The sequence below is a fragment of the Haplochromis burtoni genome, unplaced genomic scaffold (assembly GCF_018398535.1).
Source record: "Haplochromis burtoni strain Fernald_Lab_line unplaced genomic scaffold, NCSU_Asbu1 Contig_153, whole genome shotgun sequence".
Lineage (NCBI taxonomy): Eukaryota > Metazoa > Chordata > Actinopteri > Cichliformes > Cichlidae > Haplochromis > Haplochromis burtoni.
This window is the reverse complement of record NW_024582514.1, coordinates 1,341,408-1,365,011: the sequence shown is the minus strand read 5'-3', so window position 1 is coordinate 1,365,011 and position 23,604 is coordinate 1,341,408. Positions and strand designations below refer to the sequence as shown.

Below are 23,604 nucleotides of genomic sequence, written 5' to 3'. Positions count from 1 at the left end.
TGTCCATTAAAGAGTTTCAGTTCAAGGTGAACTGGGGCTGCACTTTCCTGTAATGCCACTTTTATGCCACAAGTGAGTAAGCGTAACCTTTATTTAACCAGGCAAGTCATTAAGAACAACTTATTTACAACGAAGGCCTGCGGGAGTCAAGTGGACATGGTGGTTTAAAAAAAACAAAAACAACAAAGAGAAGCACACGTCTGAAAACATCTCAACACAACTGCCAGTAAAACACTGCCCCCTGCTGATGAAGTTTAGTTACATGTAGCAGAGGGTCATTACAAAAAGCACCTTTAAAGGGTGCCGTTTGTAAAACTGTCAGTTTAGAAATACTAATAAAAGTTAACAGCACAACGTAAAGATGTAACAGCTGCGACGTTAGCTTTGTTCTGAGCATGACCGCTCCTGCCTCTGACTGTAACGTCCAACCTGACAAGAAGTAGCTTTGCTCAGACAGGCGCCTTGTTTTCTGTGAGTCAGTATTAACACTCAGGTTTGCGTCTATCATGATGGAAGCGGACTCAGTGGCCTGTGTAGTTTTTACACATCACACCTTTAAAAAAAATATTCGAAGCTGAAATCATGAAATCATCCAATCAGAACCGAATCATCAGGGCTGAATTTATCAAACCACTTAAAGAGAAATTGATGATCTGTATAATGTTACAGAGAGAGGATATCCCTCATATGGTCATCTGTGGCAGAGATGCCCCACCCACCTGCCATTCACGATGGGCAGCCAATCAGAAGAAACTTAAAGTGGGCGGGGCAAAGACAGCTCATTTCAGATACTGGAGCTGAACTGAGGCCTAGTGCCAGATGAATACAGATTATTATGAACTTTGAATCATGCAGAACAGGCCCGCTGTGAGCCATCAGCCATTTATAAGGTCTCAAAGCAGATTCATCGTGATGGCTGTGAGGAAACAATAATATACTAATGCATAAAAAAACAAACATGTTGACTGGGTTTGTACTTTTCCATGTATTTCCTCCTGTTGATATAATTATGCATTATAACTATATTACACTGAATTATATTTAGTATTTGAGTAAAATTAAATGATTTTAAAGAATCCAAAAACAGCTGCTCTAAACGTTTTTACACCTCTAAGAGCATTTTGAGGTGAACTCTGAGTAGTTTGATAAACGCAGGCCTGAAGTTTAATCATCATCTGAACTCTAAAGAAAAACTTTTCAGTGCCAAAAGAAAGTCTCGGTAAGGTCAGCGGAAATGTTTGAGTCCAACTTTTAAAGGTGAGCTTGGTGGAAATTTAAAGATAAATGGAGCCTCTTTTCATTAACAGCAGGTTAAAGCCCTGACAGTGATTCGACTGTGTGCGACGGTTAAACAGAAGCTGACGGAACAAAACTCTGATTAGTGATCGGTGTTCGTTTTCCTCCCCTGAGCCTCGGTCAGAAATGAAGATTTGTTTCTCCTTAAAACGAGGCGTTCAAACTGTTAAAACGCTCCGGAGACGCGGGGCGGGACTGAGCCGTGAGACGGGGTTTTACTGGTGAACGGGCTCCACGCTGCTCTGATGGAACTCCGCTGCGGAAACAAAAACCGCTGGTCGCCGGTCGATCTGCAGGTCGCTCGCAGCAGCATCTCTCCTCCTCTCCTTCGTATAGAAAATATAACACTATATTTTACAAGAGGACTAAGAGAACAGAACGTCTATTATCTTACAAGGAACAGGCAGAGTATGTACAGCAAACGCGCCGGCACGAGGACGAGAGGAAGCCAGACACTTTGGATCCGAAGCGGCGACGTGGAGACGGAGCTCGCTACAGATTCAGAGTCTATATTTACAACAACTTGTAAAAACTTTTCAGCGCCGGGACCTCCGTACGATTAAAAAAGTTCCAGGATCGGTTAAACCCGGTAACAGAAATCTGATTTATTTGGTTCCTCAAAGCCTGGATTAGCACAGTCAATGTTCACAGACAGCACGAACAGTTTAAGGTAACACAAAATGAAACGGCAGACGTTCCCTCTTCAGTCATAAACTCTCACATTAGGGCAAAAGTCAACTTTTTCTGTTGAGCTTTTAATAAACAGATCACAGAGCAGATGATGCTTTGTGACCTTTAACCCCTGGAGCTCTCCGTCACCCTAACCTCAGGACTTTTTAAAAAAATCCTCCCAAATCCCAGCGGAGGACAAAATCATCACTGCGAAAACTCAGTTTGTACTGAGAGATGTCTTGTTTTGCTGGGTTAGAATGAGGCTCGTGACTGAGGCCTGGCAGGTGAAAGCAAAGAAGAGGAAGGAGGTGAAAATATGAGCTGATTATAGAGGGCGATGAAGGCCGGCGGCCGGCTCACGTCATTCATAGCTGTTTAAAGACCTTTTTCTTTCCTACAAATCTGTGCAAATTAATAACAATGTGAACTGACTGGAGTGAATGATTCGATCGGGAACGCTGAAGGATCGAGACAATCGACCGATCACAGCCGGACATCATGTATCGTCGGTTACACTGAACGTGTAGCCGTGTAGATCTGACCTTAGAGCTGCTTTGAAGAACCAAATTATCTTTGTGGAGCACAAACTGTTTAATCCGACTTTCAGTTTTATCTGAAAGTGTCGGTTTCATGGACCAGCTGCAGGCTCTGATTATTTTTATCTCAAATAATTACATTTTCTGGGGGCATAACAGGCAGCTTTTTTTCAGTAGTGGTGTTTCATTTTTAAATGTCAATATTTAATTTCTAACTTAATTAGAAATTTGAAAAGTTACATTTATTTAGTGTAATTAACTTCACGTCGTCCACCTGCAGTTCCTTCGTAGCTCACTGCGGCTCTGCATCCCACACTGAGAATCACTGTTTTATAAAATATCATTAAATAATGATTAACCAGTTTTCTAAATCCTAATATTTATATATAAAAGTTTTGTCCAAGCGACACTTCAAACCCACAAATATTCAGCCTCGAGAGAGTTTTCTCCGACCGTCACCTGATCCAAAGTGCTCGCTTTGATGCCGACGCCCTCCTCGGTGCCGGCTCATTAGGTGCTATGAGAATGATGAAGTGCTTTAAGATGAAATACACGACAGACGAACCGCCCCCCCCAGCTGTGATGGTGTCACACGGACCTGTCGGGTGGACGGTGAGGTGGAGCCATCCTGCTGCCGGGAGGCGTCAGCTCCGCCCGCCTGCTATAAAAATGGGTAACCATGAGTTTCTGTTCCAGCGTGTAACTGTGGACAATTGCGCTCTAACACAACACGACGGCGAAGAAGAAGAGTGAGGAACGTGAGTCAGAGTGAGATCCGGGCAGTGGGCGGGAGGCTTGAAAAGAAAAAGCAGAACAAAGAAGCGAGCGTTGTGCACGCACACAGCCATCATGACTGCAGACTGTTCTGGACAGAGTCTCGGGAGTCCCTCTGTTCCTCCTCCTCTCCCTCCCCCTCCTCCGGATGTGAGGGACCGTTGTGCCTGCCCTGCCTGCCGGACCCTGCAGCGTCTCTGGGCTCTGGGCCTCTGGAGGTCCGATGTCCGTTTGGCGGAGACAGGCTGCGGCCCCTCTCCTTTTCCTGAGCGTCGCTGTCAGCTCTCCTCTCCCCCGTTGAAGATCTTTTGGTCACCGTCTTCTGTCTCCCATCCTCCTCGTCCTCGTCCTCCTCGTCCTCCTCGTCCTCCTCTTCATCGTCATCTGAGTCGATGCGGTTCAGTCTTTTGCGGACCGGACGATCCTCCTCCGATGATGACTCAGAATACGAGTCGTCGTCCTCCTCGCCCTCCTCCTCCTCCTCGTCCGTCGAAGGCCGCCGTTTCTTCAGCATCTGGGCGAGCCGTTTGCGCCGCTGCTGCGACAGGATCTCTCTCCTCTTCCCCCTCCCCATCTTCTCCAGATCCTCCTCTTCCTCTCTGTGTGTTCTCTTTAACCTCCTCCGCTTGTCTCTCTCCTCCTCGGCCTCCTCTTCCTCCTGCAGTCTCCTCTTCAGCCGCCTCCTTCTCTCTCCCTCGTCCTCTTCGTACCTCCTCCTCCTCTTGTCTCTCGTCCTCCTTGTCCGGAAGTCTTCCTCGTGTCTCCTCCTCCTGTTCACTCTCCTCCTCTGGTCATCCTCCTCCTCATCTTCATAATCGTCCTCCTCTGAATCTCTGGAAGAAGCCGACACTGAAGGAAAAAAAGACAGAAAAAGTCATTATGAACAAAAATCAATGAATCCTAAAATCAACAAAAGGTAAACATTTGCTTATTGATAGTTATGATACTACCACCTAGGGCTGGGCCATATTATACCGTTCACGGTAATACCGGTATAATGTTAGGCAACGATAGGAAAATGAAATATCGCGATAGAATGGGAGTAAAACGCGCATGCGCAGTGCCTTTGTTTTCATACGCACATGGCCGATTGTTGAGTGAAACAGATGAACCAGAATTGGTTTGTAAAAATGGTGCAACTTCAGTGATGTGGAACTGGTTTGGTGTTTGTCCGTCAGATACACAACAAAGCACATTTTTTTGCAGAACATGCAAGCGGCCGTCGTTATTGTCGTATTTGTCGGACTAAGATGCTCTTAAATCTGGGAGTAATCTGGGTCCTAAACTCCGTATGCTTCAGGTCAAACAACACTGCAGCATCACTTAGAGTTAAAAACTGTCTAAATTCTTTCATCTTTAATAAAACGATCAGCATTGCTGCTTTACCAGGTGTAACTATGAAGTTTAACTTCCAGGCATCCATGAAAACAAAAGTTATTACATTTAACGGAGTTAGAAGTTAGCAGGAAGCTAGCGGAAGTTAGCTCGCTAGTTTCGCTAGTTACCTAAGCATGATATAGCATGTTCTGACTGAGAGATTTCTGAAAAAAATCAAACGTACAGCTCTGCTATCACTTCCAACATAAATGAAGACAGGAAACTAAACAGCAGTGACGTTTGTAGGGTTACTGAAGTTGGGCTAGCTGGTATATAATGATGTGCTACGTGATCGCTAGCGACACAGCTATGTTAGCATAACATAAACAGTGAAGCTGGAGGACGAACACTAACACTTTTCCACTTATAAAAGTTAACGTGAAGGTTCTTCATGGTTAGAGACAAATGCAATCGCATGGCAGGATGCTGTAAACGGACCAAACTTCAGTCAGGAGAACAACTGAGATAATCCATCCACAATACGAGGTTAGTCATTAATATACTGCAACAACATGGGAATAGAGCAGCTGCCAGAGAATTCAACATTAATGAATCAATGGTACAGAAGTGGATTAGCTCGCTAATGATAAAGAAGATATTAAATACAAAGTTTGATTCTATCACTGACTGCTTTGTTTCGCCCTTAATGTGCTCTATATAATCCCTGCTGCACCTCTATGTCCGAAAAATACGTATTGCACGCTGCAGTTTAATGTTGCAAAGCACCTCTTTTTAAACTTCAGTGTATATTATACATGGTTATCGCTCTAGGAATATAAGGTCAGATCGCCAGTGTTAGCCTATGAAACATATGTCTAGTGCGTTATAAGAACTTGTCGACATGATATTTGCTTTGTCAGCTGGTAAGTACATCTTCCTCTATGCCATTCAGGAATCCTTGAATTGCATTTGCACTGTTACATTTTTATAAAGCTTTAATGTACATAAAAACCAGCTTCTTGTTTAAGTGAAAATAAATGGAAGGTTGTCTTTTTGCGCTACGTAATGTTGTGGAGTTGTATTTTGTCTCGCATCAATTATATCGTCGGTTATATCGTTACCGCAAATTGTCAAATATATATCGTGATAAATATTTTTGGCCATATCGCCCTGCTCTACTACCACCTGCTGACTTACTGATGGATAAAGTAAGATATATGACATTTTTTCCCCATTATGGAGATAAATCTGGAAAACATCGAGCAGATTTCTCCTAAGGGCGACTGAGCTGATTAAAACTCGTCCTTTACGCTCTGATGGTGACTGACCGTCGCTGTAGTCGCTGGAGAGACGCTCCTTGCGAGGCCTGCCGTGGCGCTTCACCTTCTCCTTGTTGGCGGAGGCTCGCGAGTCGTCCGACGACTCCGACGTTTCACGGTAGTTAACTTGTTGGCGCTGGCCCCGCCTCAGGCCCCGCCTTTTTTTGTCACTGTTGCTGTCCGTCATGTCGCTGAACTGATCCGAGTCTGAGAGACCAACAACCAACAAGTGAACTAGTTATCAGTCAGCACTGAGACACCTTTCCACCTGTCTCCCTCTCACTCACACACATGTAATCTGTTCCTATCTGAACCTCCCCGGCTCTCCCCGCAGATCAGTCCACAGAAACTCCGCTGACAGATGAGGTCAGGCAGAACTACTCAGAGCCGACCCCCGATGTAATCCCACCTCCACCTTTAAACCATCCGTCACTCCCACTGCACACCTGACCCCTGCCTCTCTGTACTTGTGCATGTTCTGCATCACCCTCACTTTGCTCTTGGCTTCCTCATGCAGCAGCACAGCTTCTCGCCATCATCTGTTTTCTCCAGATCCACAAAGACACAGCGCAGCAGCTTCTGAGCTTCTCTAAACTTCTCCATCAACACCCTGAAAGCAAACATTACATCTGCAGAGCTCTTTCTCAGCATGAAGCCAAACTGCTGCTCACTGCCTGCCTGTCTCACATCTCCCCTGTTCTGGAAAGTCCAGGACTCCAGGATTGTGTTAAATGTGTCGTTATAATTAACTATATTTATAGTTTCCTGATAATTGTCTTAATATTTATTTAACCTACTGTTAAACTTCTTTATTCCACTAAATACACACAACTCAGTCTGTAATAAAATCAATCAATATTGCCGTCTCACCCATCTCTTCCTCGCTTTCCTCCTCTTCCTCGTCGGAGGAGCGTCTCCGCCGCCGTCTCAGCCGCTTCCTGCCCCGCCCACGGCTCCTGCCGGGTCTGTGTTTAACCACTCCTCTCAGCGCCTGTCTGGGGCGAGTTTTGCTATCCCAGCTGCCGGCATCACTGCCCGCGTCTTCGTCTTCCTCCTCTTCATCGTCGTCTGCTCCGGATGCGCCGAAATCTTCGTCCTCTGAGCTGTTGAGAGGAAGAGGGGGATAAATAAGCCGGCAAACAAGATGAGTGAGAAATCTGGAGAGAACCCGCTGTGTCACCTGTTGCTGAGCATGAACTCGTCTTCGCTCTCCGCCGCCGTGCTGTCGCTCTCCAGGTCGTTCAGTCTCCGCTTCTTCCTGTTCCGTGCAGCGTGAGTCTGGCTTCTAATTGGCCGCTGACTCTCCTTCCCGTCCTCTGACAGGCTGGTGGGGAGGTCTTTGCCCCGCCCCGCTCCTGAAGCGAGAATAATGCACGTGAGTGCTGAAAAATCGACTTTGGGTGAAAGTAAATGAAAGCAGACCGGATGTTCTCATTTATTTCATCTGTTCATCCTCAGTGCAGCCCCTCAGCTCTTCCTGTCTCAAACAAGCTCCTCCCTCTTTAAAACTGCTTTTTTATGATTGGCTGCCCCTCATAAACTGCCAGACATGCAGTCTGAAGTATTTGTACATACAGTGATTAAAATAATCCAAAATTTGAAAGTCAAAAGAATAAAACTGTGCTAAGAATGTAAAAGAGAATAACATTCATATGAAGACACTTTGATATATAAACCATGTGAATGAGTATTTAACTGGGATCTAAAAGAAGGCCTTACTGGGCCTGCAGTTCCTCCACTCACCTCCACAGAGGTCCCTGAAGTCCTCCTCTATGGCCTCATCAATGGCATCATCAAAGTCATCAAACCTGGAACAAAACAGCTGATTGAAGCCTCTTTCTGTCATTTCACTTTTTTCCCCCCACGTGTGCGGGTCATTAAATCATCCTGCAGGCAGCGTTATAAGAGCCTGGTGGCTTGCAGAGGTCAGCAGCCAGAAGCATAACCCTTCCACCCATCACCAGAACTCACAGACACACACGAAGGTGTCGTCTTCGTGGCTTCTGCTCATTGGAACGATGCATAAATACAGCCACCATATTGCCTCCCAATTAATGTAAATCAATGACGGCAGAATTTTCAGACGGTTTATGTTGATAAACTGAACTAAAAGTAGTTCTAAGATTTTCTACGTTTTTTTAAATATTATACTTCAACAACTGAGAGTCAACTGTAAAAACCTCCTCCAGCACCTTGAACACCCCCAGGCGACACCCACCTGTAGCTGATGTGCTTCCTGGTCCTGGTTGATCGCCTTCCGAGGTTTTTGCTCTTTTTGGAATCCTTCTTCTTCGCAGACTTCTCCTCTTCCTCCTCATCTCCCTCCTAGGACACCAAACAACGTTCTTTTAAATGCTCCACAGTAAAATCTAAACTCGTACAGATTTAAGATGCAGAAGATGAAACGCAGTGTTTATGTGAAAGCAGGAGAAAACAGCGACACTGGAGTTAGAAGCCGTGTTTGTTGCATGTTGATTGTGCCTCACATACCTTAGTAACAGCTTTGATTGTTACATTTGTTTTTTGGCACTTTTGATTTTTTTTTTTCAAACATTTCAGTGAAGAGAAAAATTCTAACAAATGCAGATATTTAATTTCCATAGTCTGAGGCAAAAGGAAGTGGCCGGAGCATCATTCCAATGAAGTGACGAAGTGGCCGTGCTCTTCATGTACTCACAGGGATGATGTTCTCCACGCTGATTCCTACGTACACCAGCCGTTCCCTCCTGACAGATAAGAACAGAGAAGCTGTGTCAAATTTTTAAACCGGTATGCTGATCGCAGCATTTTCATCCAAACGTGTGTGTGTGTGTGTGTGTGTGTGTGTGTACCTTCTCTCTGCTCTCTCCTTTTTCTTCAGAGCGCTGTCCAGATTCTGCAGTTGTTCCTCCAGTTTCTCACACAGCAATTTCTGAACAGAGGAAAAACAAACCACCGCAGCTCTGTCACTCTGTGATCTATAAATTATACACTGATGTCGACTCATCTTCCTCACCTCCCTTTTAAACTGTTTACACAGTAAGCCAAGCAGATGGGCTGGTCTAAGTGAAACTACTATGCTTTTACATATTTTCTGGCAAACATACACCATTATGACAGATACTCATAACAAACGTGGACCCAGTGTCAAATAAAAAGCTTCAGCCTGCTTTAAATGCTTTGTTCCAGACAGTTTTTTCTACACTTGGATCTGTATGATGTCAGCAAACACGGATCCTCCTTATATGGTCATCTCAAGTTCACAGCTCAGGATGTGACCATGGAAGCTCTGTTTACGAGGGCCAGCCAATCGAAACAAAGTCTCAAAGTGGGTGGAGTTAAAAGGGCTTGTTTCATGGGGCCGTTACGATCGCCACATCTGCTGGTGCAAACTGACTGATGCCATTTTAGCCTCTTTATTTCTGTGATCTGCTGCGTTGTGCCGACGCCGGGTTGAAGACACGAGTGTTAATGACACAGAAGCTCAGCGAGTCTCAGGTTACAATGAGGGAGATTTCTTTTCTTCCAGTTGTAATTCTTCTCTTTTACAAAAGCTGATCTGGAGCTTTTGTCTGAGTGGCGAACAACACAGTGAGTACTCGCACCCCAGCACTGGTAAACTGGTATGTAGCTGCCACAGTCAGCATACAGAGTGACCAGTGTGGCAGGCATACTGAGGCCCTCAGTGTGAGGATGAATTAAGGAGAATTATTTCAAACTGTGACTCAAGCAAAGCTACACTGGAAGGATCCAGGCTTTTGTTAACTGGGAACTTGTTAATGTGGCGTTTATATTCACTCTTTGTGAGCAAGCATCAAGTATCAGTACAAAACTGCTTCCTCCTGTCAGTTATCTGAACCATAAACAGGACTTTGGGAGTTATATTCTCATCAGCAGACATGACGGAATCAGTCCATCCTCTCAGTGTCACACTTACATGTTGGCAGGGGGGACAGAACCACTCTCCATCAGGGATCAACATGAGAGGCGGCCGCAGACAGGCAGTGTGGTATCCACTGTCACAGGAGTCACACAGCAGGATCTAAGGACAGACACACACACACACATTAAACTCCACACAAACCAGCAGAAATGACAGCTTCTAACATTTATGGTTTTATTCAGAGAAAGTTATCAAACATCTGCTTTGCAGCCTCTGAGTTTCTGTTCGTGTCTCTGTGATTTAGACATGATTACAGAATTCTTTCAGAGTGCAGCTGGAACTGGTGACAGTTTACAAACAACACAATAAAAAATGAAAAGGTTTCAGCAGCATTTTAGGTTCTGCACAAAACGATATACTCAAAGTAAAGAGACACAGACCCTCGAATTATTTTTAGAAATGACTTTAAGGAAACACGATGCATGATGGTGAAAATGCTCAAGTTGGAGTTTGATAACGGGGCGTCACAAACTAATGAGTGACGTCATTCTGGCTACAACCATCTGGTCTGCTGACCACACCCCCATTGACCTGCTTCTAAAACTGCCTCCATCCTCCAAAAAAAACAAAGACTTGCAGAAGATTTTGGGATGTTGGATTTCCTCCCACTCAGACTCCTGAGCATTAAGTCAGGATTATACTCCCACACACGTGTGCACACAGACCGCAGACACCTTAAACAAGTGTCTTCTAGTGTCAGCACAGCCTGGGGGATGAGCTCTCACGTTTATGTTCTCATGATGAGTTTAAGTCATGAGGACTGAAGCAGAACCGGGCGCAGCGTCCAGACATCTCTGTATCTGTAAGCACTCACGCGAGCGCACACTCACCAGTTCGGGGTGGTTGGGCAGGCTGCAGTGAGTGCAGGCGTCCTCGCTGGGAATCTCCTCGGATTTATACGATTCCTCCTCTGAGTCGCTCCCTCCTTCGCTCTCCTCCTCTCCCCGTTTCCTCCCCCTGTCCTCCACTTCCCCTCCCTCATTAAGTTTGCGCCTCTTTGTGCGTATGTTTGACCACCGGGGGCGCCGGTGTCTTCGTTTACCCTGGAAGTACAGAAAGCCAGAGGGAGAACGAGATGGTCACAGAGACGAAGAAAAAGAGCAACAAGGTAAAAATGACCTGACAGGAACTGTTACCCTTCGCTTCCTTATCTGCTCGACGGGTTCAGTTTTTTTGTCTTTCTTCGTAGCTGAGCTCTGCTCCTCTTCATCCTCTTCATCCTCATCCTCCTCCTCTTCTTCCCTCGTTCTGGTGGGTAGTGCATGTTTTTTCTGTGGGTTCTTCTTCTGGCTCTCAGCCACCTTCGAGCTTGGCCTGCAGGTTGGCAAAGCAGATGATCTTCAAGAAAAGAGGTTTAGATGGGATGAATTTATCGTCACAATCAAACCGACTGCAGCTGAGAATAATGGACAAAAATAAACAAACATTACTGTGTAATCCCCCAGCTTCGTGGATTTTACTGAACACATACCTGCAGATCCTCGCAGACCTCCTCAGCGGCCTCCCTTCCTCTTGCGTCTCCAGCTCCCTCCCTTTCTCCTCCTCCTTCATCGCCTTCCCCTTCAGCTTGTTTCTCCGGTGGGGAGGAATCTTGATCTTTAGCCTGATTCCTTCCTTCTGGAGCTCAGAGGAGGCTTCCTCCAGCAGTCCCTGCCGCTCCTCCGAGGCCTTTGCCTTTTTCTGCTCTGCTAACCCACCGTTGACGCCCTCCTCCTGGTCGTCCTTTTTATCCTGTTGGTCCAGTTTCGGAGGTGAAACAGAGCTTCCCGATTCTGCCTCCGCTTGTACTAAAGTTCTTTCATTCTTCACTCGGTCGTCTTTTTTTAATCCCTCTGCCACACTGAGCACAGACACCTCCCTGTTCCTCTCCTCCCTCTCATCATCCTGCCCAGTTTTCCTCTCCTTGTCCAGCTCGTCTGTGGTGTTTTTACCCTCATCTTCTGCTGTCTGCCTCTTGGGTTCCTCTGCATTCTCAGACAGCGAGGAAACGCCAACAGAGTCCATTTTTGAGGGTGTCGGAGCCTCCGTTAGTGCATGAGGAGGAAGAGGAGGAGGGGGAGGAGAAGAAGTGGCAGCTCCCGCTGGTGTCTCCCCTTCTGTAAGGCCCTTCCTCACCAACACTGACTGCCGGCTCCCTTCACGTTGTTCCTCCGCTGCTCTCAAGTCCCGGAGGTCTGAATTTGGCCCGTTTTGTTCCTGCTGCTCGGCGCCGGGCGCTCTGTGACGCTCAGATGGGCTGCGGATGACTCCTACGTGACCCACCACCTGACCTACTACCCCATTTTGCCCATCTTTGCGCGGCAGGAGCAAAGCTCTCCCATTGGTGAGTTCCAGCCTTGATGCGCTGACGACCAGATGCGGCTGCGAGGCAGATGAACCACCAGGGGGCACTAAAGAGTTAGACAGCTTGGCCTCCCTTCCGTGACCGTCCTTGGTGTGGATCACTGACGGGTTACAGACAATAATACTGCTGCTGTTGGTCTTGTTCAGGTGATTGCTGTGGAAGCTTTCTGCGAGCTTGAGCTCCCTCTTCTTCAGTGGTATCTTGGCCTGCTGGCTGCTCCTGACGACCGCTCGCTCCGCTTCCTCTTCCTGTTTAGCCACGGGCGCCATGACAACCGATACTGTGTTCCTGGGGGCGTCGGCGTCCCTCGATTCTGATTTGATGACTGTGGTGATGGTGCTCACGCGGTTATCAAAGACAGACGGTTTGAGGAGCGTCTTCTCCTCCTTCACCTCAGCATCAGCGTTTTCCTGCTTGATGGGCGGCGGTGTGAGCTCCTCCTTCACCTCTGCAGAAAGAAAAAAGATTTTAAAGATGCACGCAGTTAGGTTGGTTAGGTAAATTGGCGACTGGTGACCTGTCCAGGGTGCACCCTGTCTCTCGCCCTATGGTAGCTGGGATAAACTCCAGCCTCCCCGCAACCCTGACAAGGATAAGCGGAAGACGATGGATGGATGCAACTCATTTTGATTCTTCAGTCTCTTTCGGGTTGCTCGTATTTTGTTTTGGTCATTTTGTATGTCCTGGTTGGGCATTTAGTGTGTCCTTTTAATGGTTTTGCTAGTTTTGGATAGTGGATGGAAACCTGAGGCAGTCTCTTTCACCTACATACCTGGCCTGGTTTGTTTTTCTCTGTTTTGAGGGTCAACCTTCTTGCTGTCAGCGTAGTCCTCTGAAGTCTTTGAGGCCTCAGGGTTGGTGCTTCTGATCGTCTCATCCCCTGCATCAATATGAAAAAAATACAATAGTTTGAATCAAACGTTTGTTTATTATAAAGGACAGAAAAAATCTCAACAATTTTTGCCGTTAAAATTGCTTCTGTAGGGTCGAATAATAATAATTTTTTTTTGTGGTGAGATGCGGGATTTTATACATTTTTAGACTAAGATCAGCCGCTGTGGGCTCAGATTATTTGTTTTGACCTGTGTTAGTTGGATTTGAGATTACTCAGTATAATTTTTGCCTCAATGGAAGTTATCGTTTCGCTGTTGTTAAATCTGGAATCTCTCAGGTTTTGGTTGCATGTTTTTTTAGACGTGAAGTGTAACCTTCAAATGATTTTGAAGGTTTACTCCATTTAAACTATAAGGTTATTACTACCATGCATTTACAAATCCTCTGTGCACTGATGAGAACTCAACTATATAAACTCAATAATCCAGCGTACCAGCTTCTTTCTGTGCAGGGCTGGCACTCCTGGATCCAGCCTGGTTCTGGTCTCGTTCCTGATTGTGGTTTGGATCAACCTGAGCCTTCAGCAGCTCCAGAGCCTCTGCCAGGTCGTTGCGAGTCCTGAGAGGATGGGCGCACATAAGAGTGTAAGCAGAAAGACAAACATGAGACAACCTACATAACTTTAGCCTGACACAAAAGTACAACCTAACGATGCACTTCCAGGTGGATCCGTCCAGATCGTCCTGCTCCTCCGTGTACAGCCGGATGTTCTGCTCCTGGTCCAGCTGAAGCCAGTACATCAGGCCCTGCTGGTCCCGACCTACAGGCTGCAGACGCATCTTCTCCGGGTCCTCGTCGTTGACCGCCGTCTTGAACTTCAGGTTTTCGTCAAACTGACACTCGCAGAGGTACTGAAGAGTGGAGAACATCAGTGTAGTTAGCGCCTTGTCTGGAGAAGTTTCAGCCTTTTATACAAACTAAAGTAGGGTGTCATACTTTCAGGATGCTGGACTTGCACTCCATGGACATCTCCTGGTAGCCCTTCTGTTCCAGCTCCCATGCCCAGGTGCTATTCAACTCCTGGCAGACCTACAAGAAACAGTGATTCTGTTAGGATCAAGCTTTCAGTTTTAACTGCGTCCCTTTACCCACTGACTGACACGTTACCCTTCCTTCCTGACTCCTGAGCTCATGTCAAACTCTCACCTTAGCCAGGTATTTTTCCCAGCGGTCAGCAGACACAGACCTCCCCAGTTTCCTGAGCAGCTTCACATGGAGCTCCACGAGGGGTTTAGGAACTGGAAAACACAGACAGGGCGATCAGAAACACGACACAGTTCATCGTAATGTTCCAGAACCAGTGTCAACAAACATTCACCCCACTGAAGTGGCCTCGCTGTGTTATTCTGGTATCTGAACCTGATCTCTCACTTCTCTGTGTGCCATTTCTGAGCTCAGTCACTCACAAACTGTCGGATAGTGCTTACATTCTTATGGCATGTTGACAAATTGTTAAATTATTTTATTTCTCAGCAGCCAAAGAAAGTGTTTAACACAAATGTTCCCATTTTTTTATTAAGAGGGTGAAATATGCACTAACCATATCTGCAGAAAAATCCTTTAGACAAATCAAAAGCAAGAAGATTTGTAGTTTATGCTGACAACCAACCACAGCTGAATATCAATCTAAACAGGACCACCTGTAAACTGTGAAAAGACAAAAACAGCTCCTTTGACTGGCATGTACCACTTTAGATGTAGGGGGGGCTTTTTAATTCATTTTTATCAAAAGCTGCGATAAAACCAGGCTCACCCGAACAAATACACTGCTCACTGGGCCAGTTATCATATATGGCAGCTTCATTTTTCTTATCACCTCTGCACAGAAACTCAGTCCAACTAATAAATATTTACTGTGTCACGGGTACAAAATAAATGAGCAAGGCAGCTACTTAGTCGACTAAATGTTTGATTTTCAGGGGATATTTCAGCCAACTGTCAGCCCATCACATCAGTGGGTTAAAAGCCATAAACTGAGATTCTAAATGAAACATTATCACAGTTTTATTTCATTAGTCTGAAGAGTGGCTTGGCTCGTTTCACTTCACGTCTTTGTCGTTTGAAACTGTTTAGTTTTTATTAATTTCATTCTTTTTTATTATTGCTGTCAGAGCCATGCTGTATGTTTGTGTCACAGATCCTGCCACCAGTAGGGGGCGCAAGAAAGTTGCAAATAAGGCAGAAGTATTTAATCAGCGAGTTTACCTGAGACAGGTGCTGCAGGAGAGAAAGCACACTTTTTAATGTTTAATTCTTTGAGGTATGCTGAATCACACATTTAAATAAAAAATAAAAGAATGAAGATCTGAGATTGATTGAAGAAGGTAAGCATTAAACTATATTTAAATTATATCTGGATTTAAACTGTGGAAATGCTTCATTCATTTTGGCCATTTCATTTTCATTGCATGCTTAAAAAGATGTCCTGCTGTCACAGCAGGGACCATTTACTTGGTCATTAAAATATGGTAGAGTACTCTTCAGGGACTACATTTAACTGGTTTAATCATCATTACATTACAAATAAAAACACACTCTAAAGGCAGACAACTCACAGACATCCCAGACTCAATAAAACTACCAAGACTCAATCTAAGGATGTTTATTTTTCTTTTTTTTTTAGCAATTAAATTTTAGTCAACAGTGATGTTGTTGCTCTATGTCAGCGGTACTAAGTTTAATTAGCACGATTTCTGTAGGGAAAATAAAGAGTTTGCTATTACTATCCTGTTGACCTTTATCTTACTCAAATTCAACTTGGATCCTTTTTTAGTGTTAATGATTAATTTTTTTAAAAATGTGGAATGTGAGTACAGTTACCAGGTTTTCCTCTTTCTGTGGAATTCCACACCATTTTTAATCCCCGGGCCCACTTATTACACTTTATTTAACTATACTAATACTTGTACTTATTCACTGACTTGGTTTTAATTTTCTTAGCTGCTGAAACTGAAGAGTTTTCCAGATCTCAAATAAGTAAAATAATCTTTGTATTATTATATTGAGACAATGACAGGCTCTAGTTTACAAAAGTCAGGTGAGTCTCAGGAGAGATGTTTGGCGTAAAAAGAGAAGCGCAGATCTGTGTGCATCTCAGCTGAAAAACAGAGATGATCAGCAAAAATAACAGCACACTCACATCACACCATAACGACAAACTTTTGCTTCCATTCATGTCTACTGTGTTTGCTTAGCAAACACGATGAGCATGAATGTTCTTCACATTTCAACACTAAACCTGTAAAATCCATAGTTTGCTTATTTTCTATATTATAAATACTTTATAGTTAAATATATATTTAAATATAGTTAACTGTGTGTGGCTCTAAACATGTTGCTATTAACAGTTTAATATGAATAAATGGTAGGGTAGGTGTAATAACTTCACCTTGTCTGTGAATAATTTGTATTTTTTTCCATTTAACTGAATATGTGAACTTTTAAGAGCACAGTGTCTTTTTGACGTTCTTAGACTGCATTACAAAAATACAAATAACCATATTTTAGCTGCAGTTAAATACAGAATAACATACTATATTAAATTCTAAAACTACCTCTCAGCACTATTACCGTGTCCCACTTTGCCCCACAAAATATATGCTTTGTCTCACATTTAGTTTGTTGGGTTCTGCTTCTGTTAACCGTTTGTGTAGACTAAATCTATTTATAACTTTATTATGATTATATTATTATCATTATTGTTATTATTATTTGGGAACTCAGAAAAGAATGGGGATTGTGTCGAATCCAGTCTTAAGACATATTAAACTGGGCTTTATGGAAGTCCTTAAACGCCTGTGACTCGTTGTGTGGTCTAGTGTGAGGCTTTTACGCAACTCCAAAATTTGGGGGAAATTCCAGTTTTCTCTGTTGGCACGGTAAACTGACAAAAAAAATCCCAGAATCACATTTAGAATTCAGATTAGTAATGGTTATTACTTATTTCAATAAAAATATCAGGGATACATTACTGATGACTACCATGGACATTTTAGTTCTTATGTTTATCTGAACGCTATGGGCTAATTATACGCTAGTAAGCACTAGATCTAACGGTCATTTAAAGTCACCAGCGAATAAGAAGCGATTTACAAAGCTACTCATTCGACAGATATAATCCTGAAATGAATGTTTATTAAATCCTAACGTGGTGTGTTAAGTGTAGCGGCAAGTCTTCTACTTTTATTAAAAGTTGACGAAATAATTGAAGCTAACTAGTTAGCAATGGCTGGAATCTGCGCCTTCTGCGCATGCGCACATTTGACAGCCTTTCACTAACGGCCAAAAAAATAACATCCAGTGTTTTCAGCTAACGTCGCCGCTGTGCGGTGACAGCGGTCTGAAATAGCCACTAAAGCTGTAATACATACACACAAACAGCACCAATAACCTACTGGACACTGCTGTCAATTCAGCCCGCCTGCCAGTGAGGCAGCCGGTGAAAAATTACACCTGACAGCGCTCCGGAGCGAGCTGGTTGGCTGTGTGTGTGGTCACTGCTGCATCATGGCTCCCACATCAAGTTTAACGTGAGCGGATCAATAGCAACCTCGACACAATCATCGATAACCTGTCACCTGATATCAACTAAAACCCCGCGGGACCCCGAGCCAAATGTCGTGCCCCCGGTCTCTTTCACCTAACTTCAGCACAGAGTCCAAACTGTTAAATTCAGAGCGTCTGCTAGCTCTATGTTAGCACGCCAGTGTTTTCCAGCTGCCCGAACGTTTCCTCGGAAACTGGGGAGTCGGACTCGATTTCTGCGAGGAGAAAAGTGGCTCTAACCGGGACCCGAAAAAACGCCACAGCCGATCTGAGCTGCCTAAACTCTCGGTGTGATGCTGTCCTGCTGGGCCATAGACACACACACAGGCGCACACACTCCAGTTTTCGTCATCTTCATCGCGACCGTGACGACGATGGTGATGGTGGTTGTTGTGGTGGTGTTGGCCCCCTTCTTTGGCTTCAAGTGTCGCAGCTTTCCAGCACTTCTTCGCCCCACCGCCACCACCACCAACACCAACACTACCATCAACCGGGCTCTCACCTGTAGTCGTGTCCCGTAGATATCTCTCCATTTGCGGGAAAGTCATCTCGGGCAGATCCAGCGCCGCTCCGTACCGCTCCAGGAACGAGCAGACCTCCGCGAAGCTCGGGCAGAGCAGCGGGCCGGAGCTCCTCAACACCGCCGGAGCAGCCATCTTTCCAGGCGGAGAGAAACAGGAGGGGAGGGCTCGGCTCGCTGCTGGGATGCGACTGTGTGCGAATGAAATGAATGGAGGGAGCGAAGCGTCCACCGGCGTCAGGCTGCTCGGAGGGAGAGCGCGGAGCTTCCGGTCCAGACTTTCACAATAAAACATCCAGGTTATGAAACAGACAAAATACATACTTGTCTGAAAGGTTTGAACTTATTCTGTCCCAGGGCCAAAATATCAAACACAATTTACAATAAAACCACGTTGAGAATCTAAATAAAATGAAACATGGCACAGAGTCGCACTGTTACATTAAAAGACACAAAACGAGGAGTTCTGTTAAAAAGAAAATAGCAAAGAGGTCAAATAAAGAGATGGATGAATAAAATGTTAATATGATACAACAGGGCGTTTAATAATTAGAAATCTTAACAAATAGAAGCAGGTGTGGTATGAGGTGATAGAGATTTCTGCCCCCTGGCAGCAGAGCCGAAGTTTCTCCAGGAAGAGGATTATTCATTTATCATTTATAGCGGTTCATAATCTCAGTGTCTACAGTTTACTAAAACTAAAAAGCAGGAATGAAAAACATTTTTTTTTAACTTGCTGAATTTAAAAAGAAAAAATGACTGCAGTGAAAGTGAAGTGAACCGTAACACCAACAAAAGCATATAAAAGAAAAGAAAATACACAGGAAATGTATTTTGTTTTAGTCTGTGTCAAATTTATCAAACAAAATTAAGCCCGAGAAGGGGGATACATGTGTGTTTGAGACAGATGTGGGTCTCTATTTACATCATCTGTTCCATTCACATCTGGCATCTGACTCATACGCCCCATGTTATGACTGAAGAAATAATAAAACGGAAGAGTGATGACGTCGCTCCAGAAAGTGATACTAAGCTGAGAAACAGAACAAAACAAATCTCCAAAAAAGTTGATTGTGTTCATCTGGACGTAGCGTTTTGTGGGAGAAACGTTTCGTCACTCATCCAGGTGACTTCTTCAGTCTCAGCTGACTGCAGGTTTCCCCGATCTTATAAACAGTAAATTTGCATAATGACTGAAACCAGCCCACTGAAGGATCAATGGGCTGGAAGGTCAGTTCCTTAATCTTAATTATGCAAATTCTCATGACCATTGATCAACAACCACTGACCAAAACCCACCGATCAAAGACCACTGATTTTCACTATCCTGGAACAACACCAAGTCATTGGTTCCGATATGTGGATGACACCTGGGTGAAAATCAAATCTCAGGATGTACCACAATTCACGGATCACATAAACTCGGTGGACCAACACATCAAATTCACCAGGGAGGATATGAAAAGTGGCAGGTTAGCCTTCTTAGACTGTGAGATTTCCATCAGGAATGGGGGACATCTAAAAGCTGACGTGTACCGTAAACCTACACATACGGATCAGTATTTAAGGTTTGACTCTCATCATCCACTGGAGCACAAACTGGGTGTCATCAGGATGCTACAACACAGAGCGAACACCATCCCCACAGACACAGCGGCCAGGGAGGCAGAAGAACAGCACATCAAGAAGGCCCTGAGTAAATGTGGTTATCCCAGCTGGACTTTTGTCAAAGCTGGGAAGGCACCTAAAGAAAGCTCCAGCCGATCCGAAAACATTAACTCATACCCATTTTGATGAACCAGCTTCTTATTTGCACTTATTGGGAACATATTGGCCCCTTTATGATCTCAAAGCACCCACACAACCTCATGATTGCTGTGCTTATGTTTTAAAATCTTAATATGCTTTATTCTGTTTATTTTGCATTGTTGAATTTCAGATTCCAATAAATTATAATCGTATTATTACTAAATATGTGTATTTAAATTATTATTTTATTATTGTTTACCTTAGTAAGGTCAATGTCTTGATACGTTACATTGTATTGCACTAAGCTATTTTTAAAAAATCGGTTTCCTGTGTGGTTTTAGGACTTTTCCACCTTTTGGGATTAATAAAGTGTTAGTTATCAAAACGTTACATCGATAGTCACTGAAAGAGAGCGGACAGTTAAGGGTTTCTTTTTCCCTCCAGCTTCTCGGTTATGTTTTCTAGTGTAACATCCTCCCATTTCCGGCGCATTTGTGCCCATTTCACTGCAACTTGACGCAGCTGGAGAAGTTTGGGAGGACCGCGGAGGGCAGAACGAGAATCCCCAGAATTCATAGCGATAGACCAACATCAATATGACTTCAAAATGGTTTTCGTTCCGACGCCCCAAATATCTCCAGAGCAGAACAGCTCATCTCAGATGGCCACACTTCAGAAGAGGCGCAGGCGCGAACCGGGAGCCTGACGCAGGCACAGGATCCCGGCCGCTCCTCATCACTCTTCTCCACACTTCAGCTTGAAGAGCTGCTTGTTGTTGCGTTTCTATGAATCAGTGTTTTTCCTCTTTGCCACAGAGCTGCTGCATGCTGCGCAGATCCACAGTCACGCCGCCCTGGAGGATGCTCCCTTTACGGGCTCCAATCTGAGCCGGAAATCCCAGCTCAGAAACAACAAATCGTGCCGGGGAGGAGGGAAACTCCAGGGTTGATTAAGACTTTTATAATATCATCATTTCTCTAAATGAATATCGTGACCAAAATAATTAACTTTGCTGACGTTACTGGATACCTAATATAGAAAATTTGTCGAGGAAAAGAAAAAGAAAGGACGACAGGTGGCGGTATAGGTGATACTCAGTCACCTGTGTGTCTCTTTTGTTGGCAAATTAATCGCTCTGAAAGCTGAAGAGAGAGTTTGTGGCCACAGCGCTACAACAGATAGACAAAAAGAGCAATTACACGATTTTTAACACGATATTATAATTTTAACTAGTAAAATAGCAACAAGCCAGCATTTAAACTGTGCCACAGCCTTCATCTAAAGGCTCCCTGAGTGCAAACATTAGGGACCAGTCACCCTGTTTGAACACTAATTTTTAAAGTTATGTTCAAGCTACACATGAACCCATCACAAACACACTGAATACCTCCATTCAAAGCACAGACACAGATGAAGGCAATCATGCCAGACTTTTTAAATAGAAAATGGGAAACAAGAGGGAAGTCGAACTCTTTTATTAATATCTTTATATTCAAGAATCAAAGGGATTAAAATAAAACACCAAATTTACTGAATCAAAACACAAGCTGCAAAGATTCAAGCAGAGAAAGTGTGTTTTAATTTAATTCTATTCAATTTTATTTATATAGCTCCAAATCACAACAGCAGTCACCTTAAAGTGCTTTATATTGTAAGGTAGACGCTACAATAATACATACAGAGAAATACCCAACAATCATATGACCCTCTATGAGCAAGCACTTTGGCGACAGTGGGAAGGAAAAACTCCCTTTTAACAGGAAGAAACCTCCAGCAGAACCAGGCTCGGGGAGGGGCGGGGCCATCTGCTGCGACCAGTTGGGTGAGAAAAGGAAGACGGGATAAAGACATACTGTGTTTTAATGACCGGCTGCTCTGTGGTTAGCTCCTGTGAGGGACCCAAGCAGTGAGGCTCAAGGACAAAGTGTGGAAGCTAATTAGATTTTAATCAGATAGAAGAGTTATGAGAAAAATTCCCCAAACTATGAAGAAAAGTAGTTTTTAAGTGAACAGGTTTAAAAATGAGGTCAACCAAACACAAAGGAGGGGAAGCTTACACAGCAACTGTATATAAACCTGAACAAATGGACATATTAAATTAACAGATAATAAACATGTGTTCCTTTATATCATATTTATTACAACCAGAACATTTTTTATTACAACTCGTTAACTGCAGATCCTCTGCAGGGTTTTCCTTCCCAGATCCTCTGCTGTTAACGAGTTCTTTGGAGCTCGGAGAAAACATACAAAGTAAATATGATTGTTTTAATTAAATGTGTGCACTCCTCCTAGAAAACTGAATATATTATATGAAAACCAACAAATGCCTTTAGTTATATCAGTGTTCAAATAAAAAGTCATAATGGATTCTAAACTGTGTGCAGCAGTAAGTATAGTTTCCTAACATCACGTGCATATAAAGATGTGTGTATATGATTGTGTGTAACAGCAGCAGGAATAAGTTTGGTGCTGAAGTGTCTTCACTGTGCCGAGACTCTGCGCTGCCGTCCTGATGTCAGAGGAGAGGTGTTAGTCGCTGTTCTGAGAGCAGCATCGTCTCCCAGGTTTCCAGCGGTTTGTGAATGTCTCCTGTAAAGCTTTGTTTCTGGTTTATGCGCAGAGATGGTTGTGAGCTGACATACTTACTGGGCCAAATCATCCAATGGGAGCCCTGTGCAGGGGCCCACCCAAGAGCTGTGAAACAAGCAAGCAAATAAATGAAGAACTAGAATATTATTTCCTGAAACCTTTAAGCTTGAAAGTATATTAAAAAAAATAGGTAGAGTGCAACAAAATCATTCATGTTTCCACTGCACTGCCAAGGCCGTTAGTCTCCACCAAACTGAACTTAGTGTGAAGCTACAATCCTTCCAAAATGAGTCACAGAAGCAGGAGCTGTTTTAGCAAATGAAAGGAAAATGAGAACAAGAGGAGAGAAAGGCCGACTGACCCACTATTGAAGCAGCAGCTCACGATGCATTCACACTTATGGAAAAAAGCTTAATTTTCCATCTGATATCAGCTACTTTAAAGCTTTTACTGAAGATATTTTTGTGCCCTAAATTTTTGTAGCTGAGGTGCTCTGATTTATGTACTCATACATTCTACGTGTAATTATTGATGACGGGGTGGAAAAAAATGAATAAACTCGGTGAGGGCTCATCAAACTTTGTACATTTGTGTCATGTACATCAGTCCTGCTGGGTGTCCGTGTCTTAATCAGCAGCAGCAGGCCTGCAATTTAAAATGTAGTCTTTCACACTTCTTACTGAAGCAAACTGAAGCTCATTCTGCTCTCTTTTTATTAAAAACAACTTGACCTCTGACCTGGACCCTTGTAACAGCACTGGTCTGTATGCCTGCTGAGCATGCAGGGACTGTCTACAAAGTCCAGCACTGAAATACATCACAGATGGCTGCCCCAGCCTACTTCTTGCTCAGTGCTTGCTCATAAGGGGTCATTTGATTGTAGCGTGTTCTCTGTATTATTGTAGGGTCTTTACCTTCATTATAAAGCACCTTGAGGCGACTGTTGAATGAATATCTTAAGAATCAACCAATAAACACAGTTTTAGTCATTTGCATGACTTCTGGAAACAGAAGTTTCACGATCCCTCGGAGAGTGTATAAAAGTTAGTGCTCTATCCTCTGGATGAGCACCTAACTCTGATGTGTGTAGCCTGCAATAAATTTAAGATCAGTGACTATTTATA

The 23,604-nt window shown here is 44.0% G+C and overlaps 1 protein-coding gene across 1 annotated transcript; it reads right to left on the bottom strand.

Moving 5' to 3' along the window:
• Positions 1-387: 387 nt before the first annotated feature.
• Positions 388-18,402, bottom strand: rsf1a (remodeling and spacing factor 1a). Its single transcript, XM_014336912.2, has 18 exons — positions 18,122-18,402; positions 14,221-14,312; positions 14,011-14,103; positions 13,720-13,925; positions 13,508-13,632; positions 12,953-13,060; positions 11,308-12,628; positions 10,973-11,174; positions 10,667-10,879; positions 9,831-9,935; positions 8,746-8,825; positions 8,592-8,640; positions 8,133-8,239; positions 7,658-7,722; positions 7,095-7,269; positions 6,785-7,017; positions 5,924-6,121; positions 388-4,127 (listed from the first exon to the last, which is right to left on the bottom strand). The coding sequence occupies exons 1-18, from the start codon at positions 18,273-18,275 to the stop codon at positions 3,352-3,354; spliced, it is 4,302 nt and encodes a 1,433-aa protein (XP_014192398.2). The 5' UTR covers positions 18,276-18,402; the 3' UTR covers positions 388-3,351.
• Positions 18,403-23,604: the final 5,202 nt, after the last annotated feature.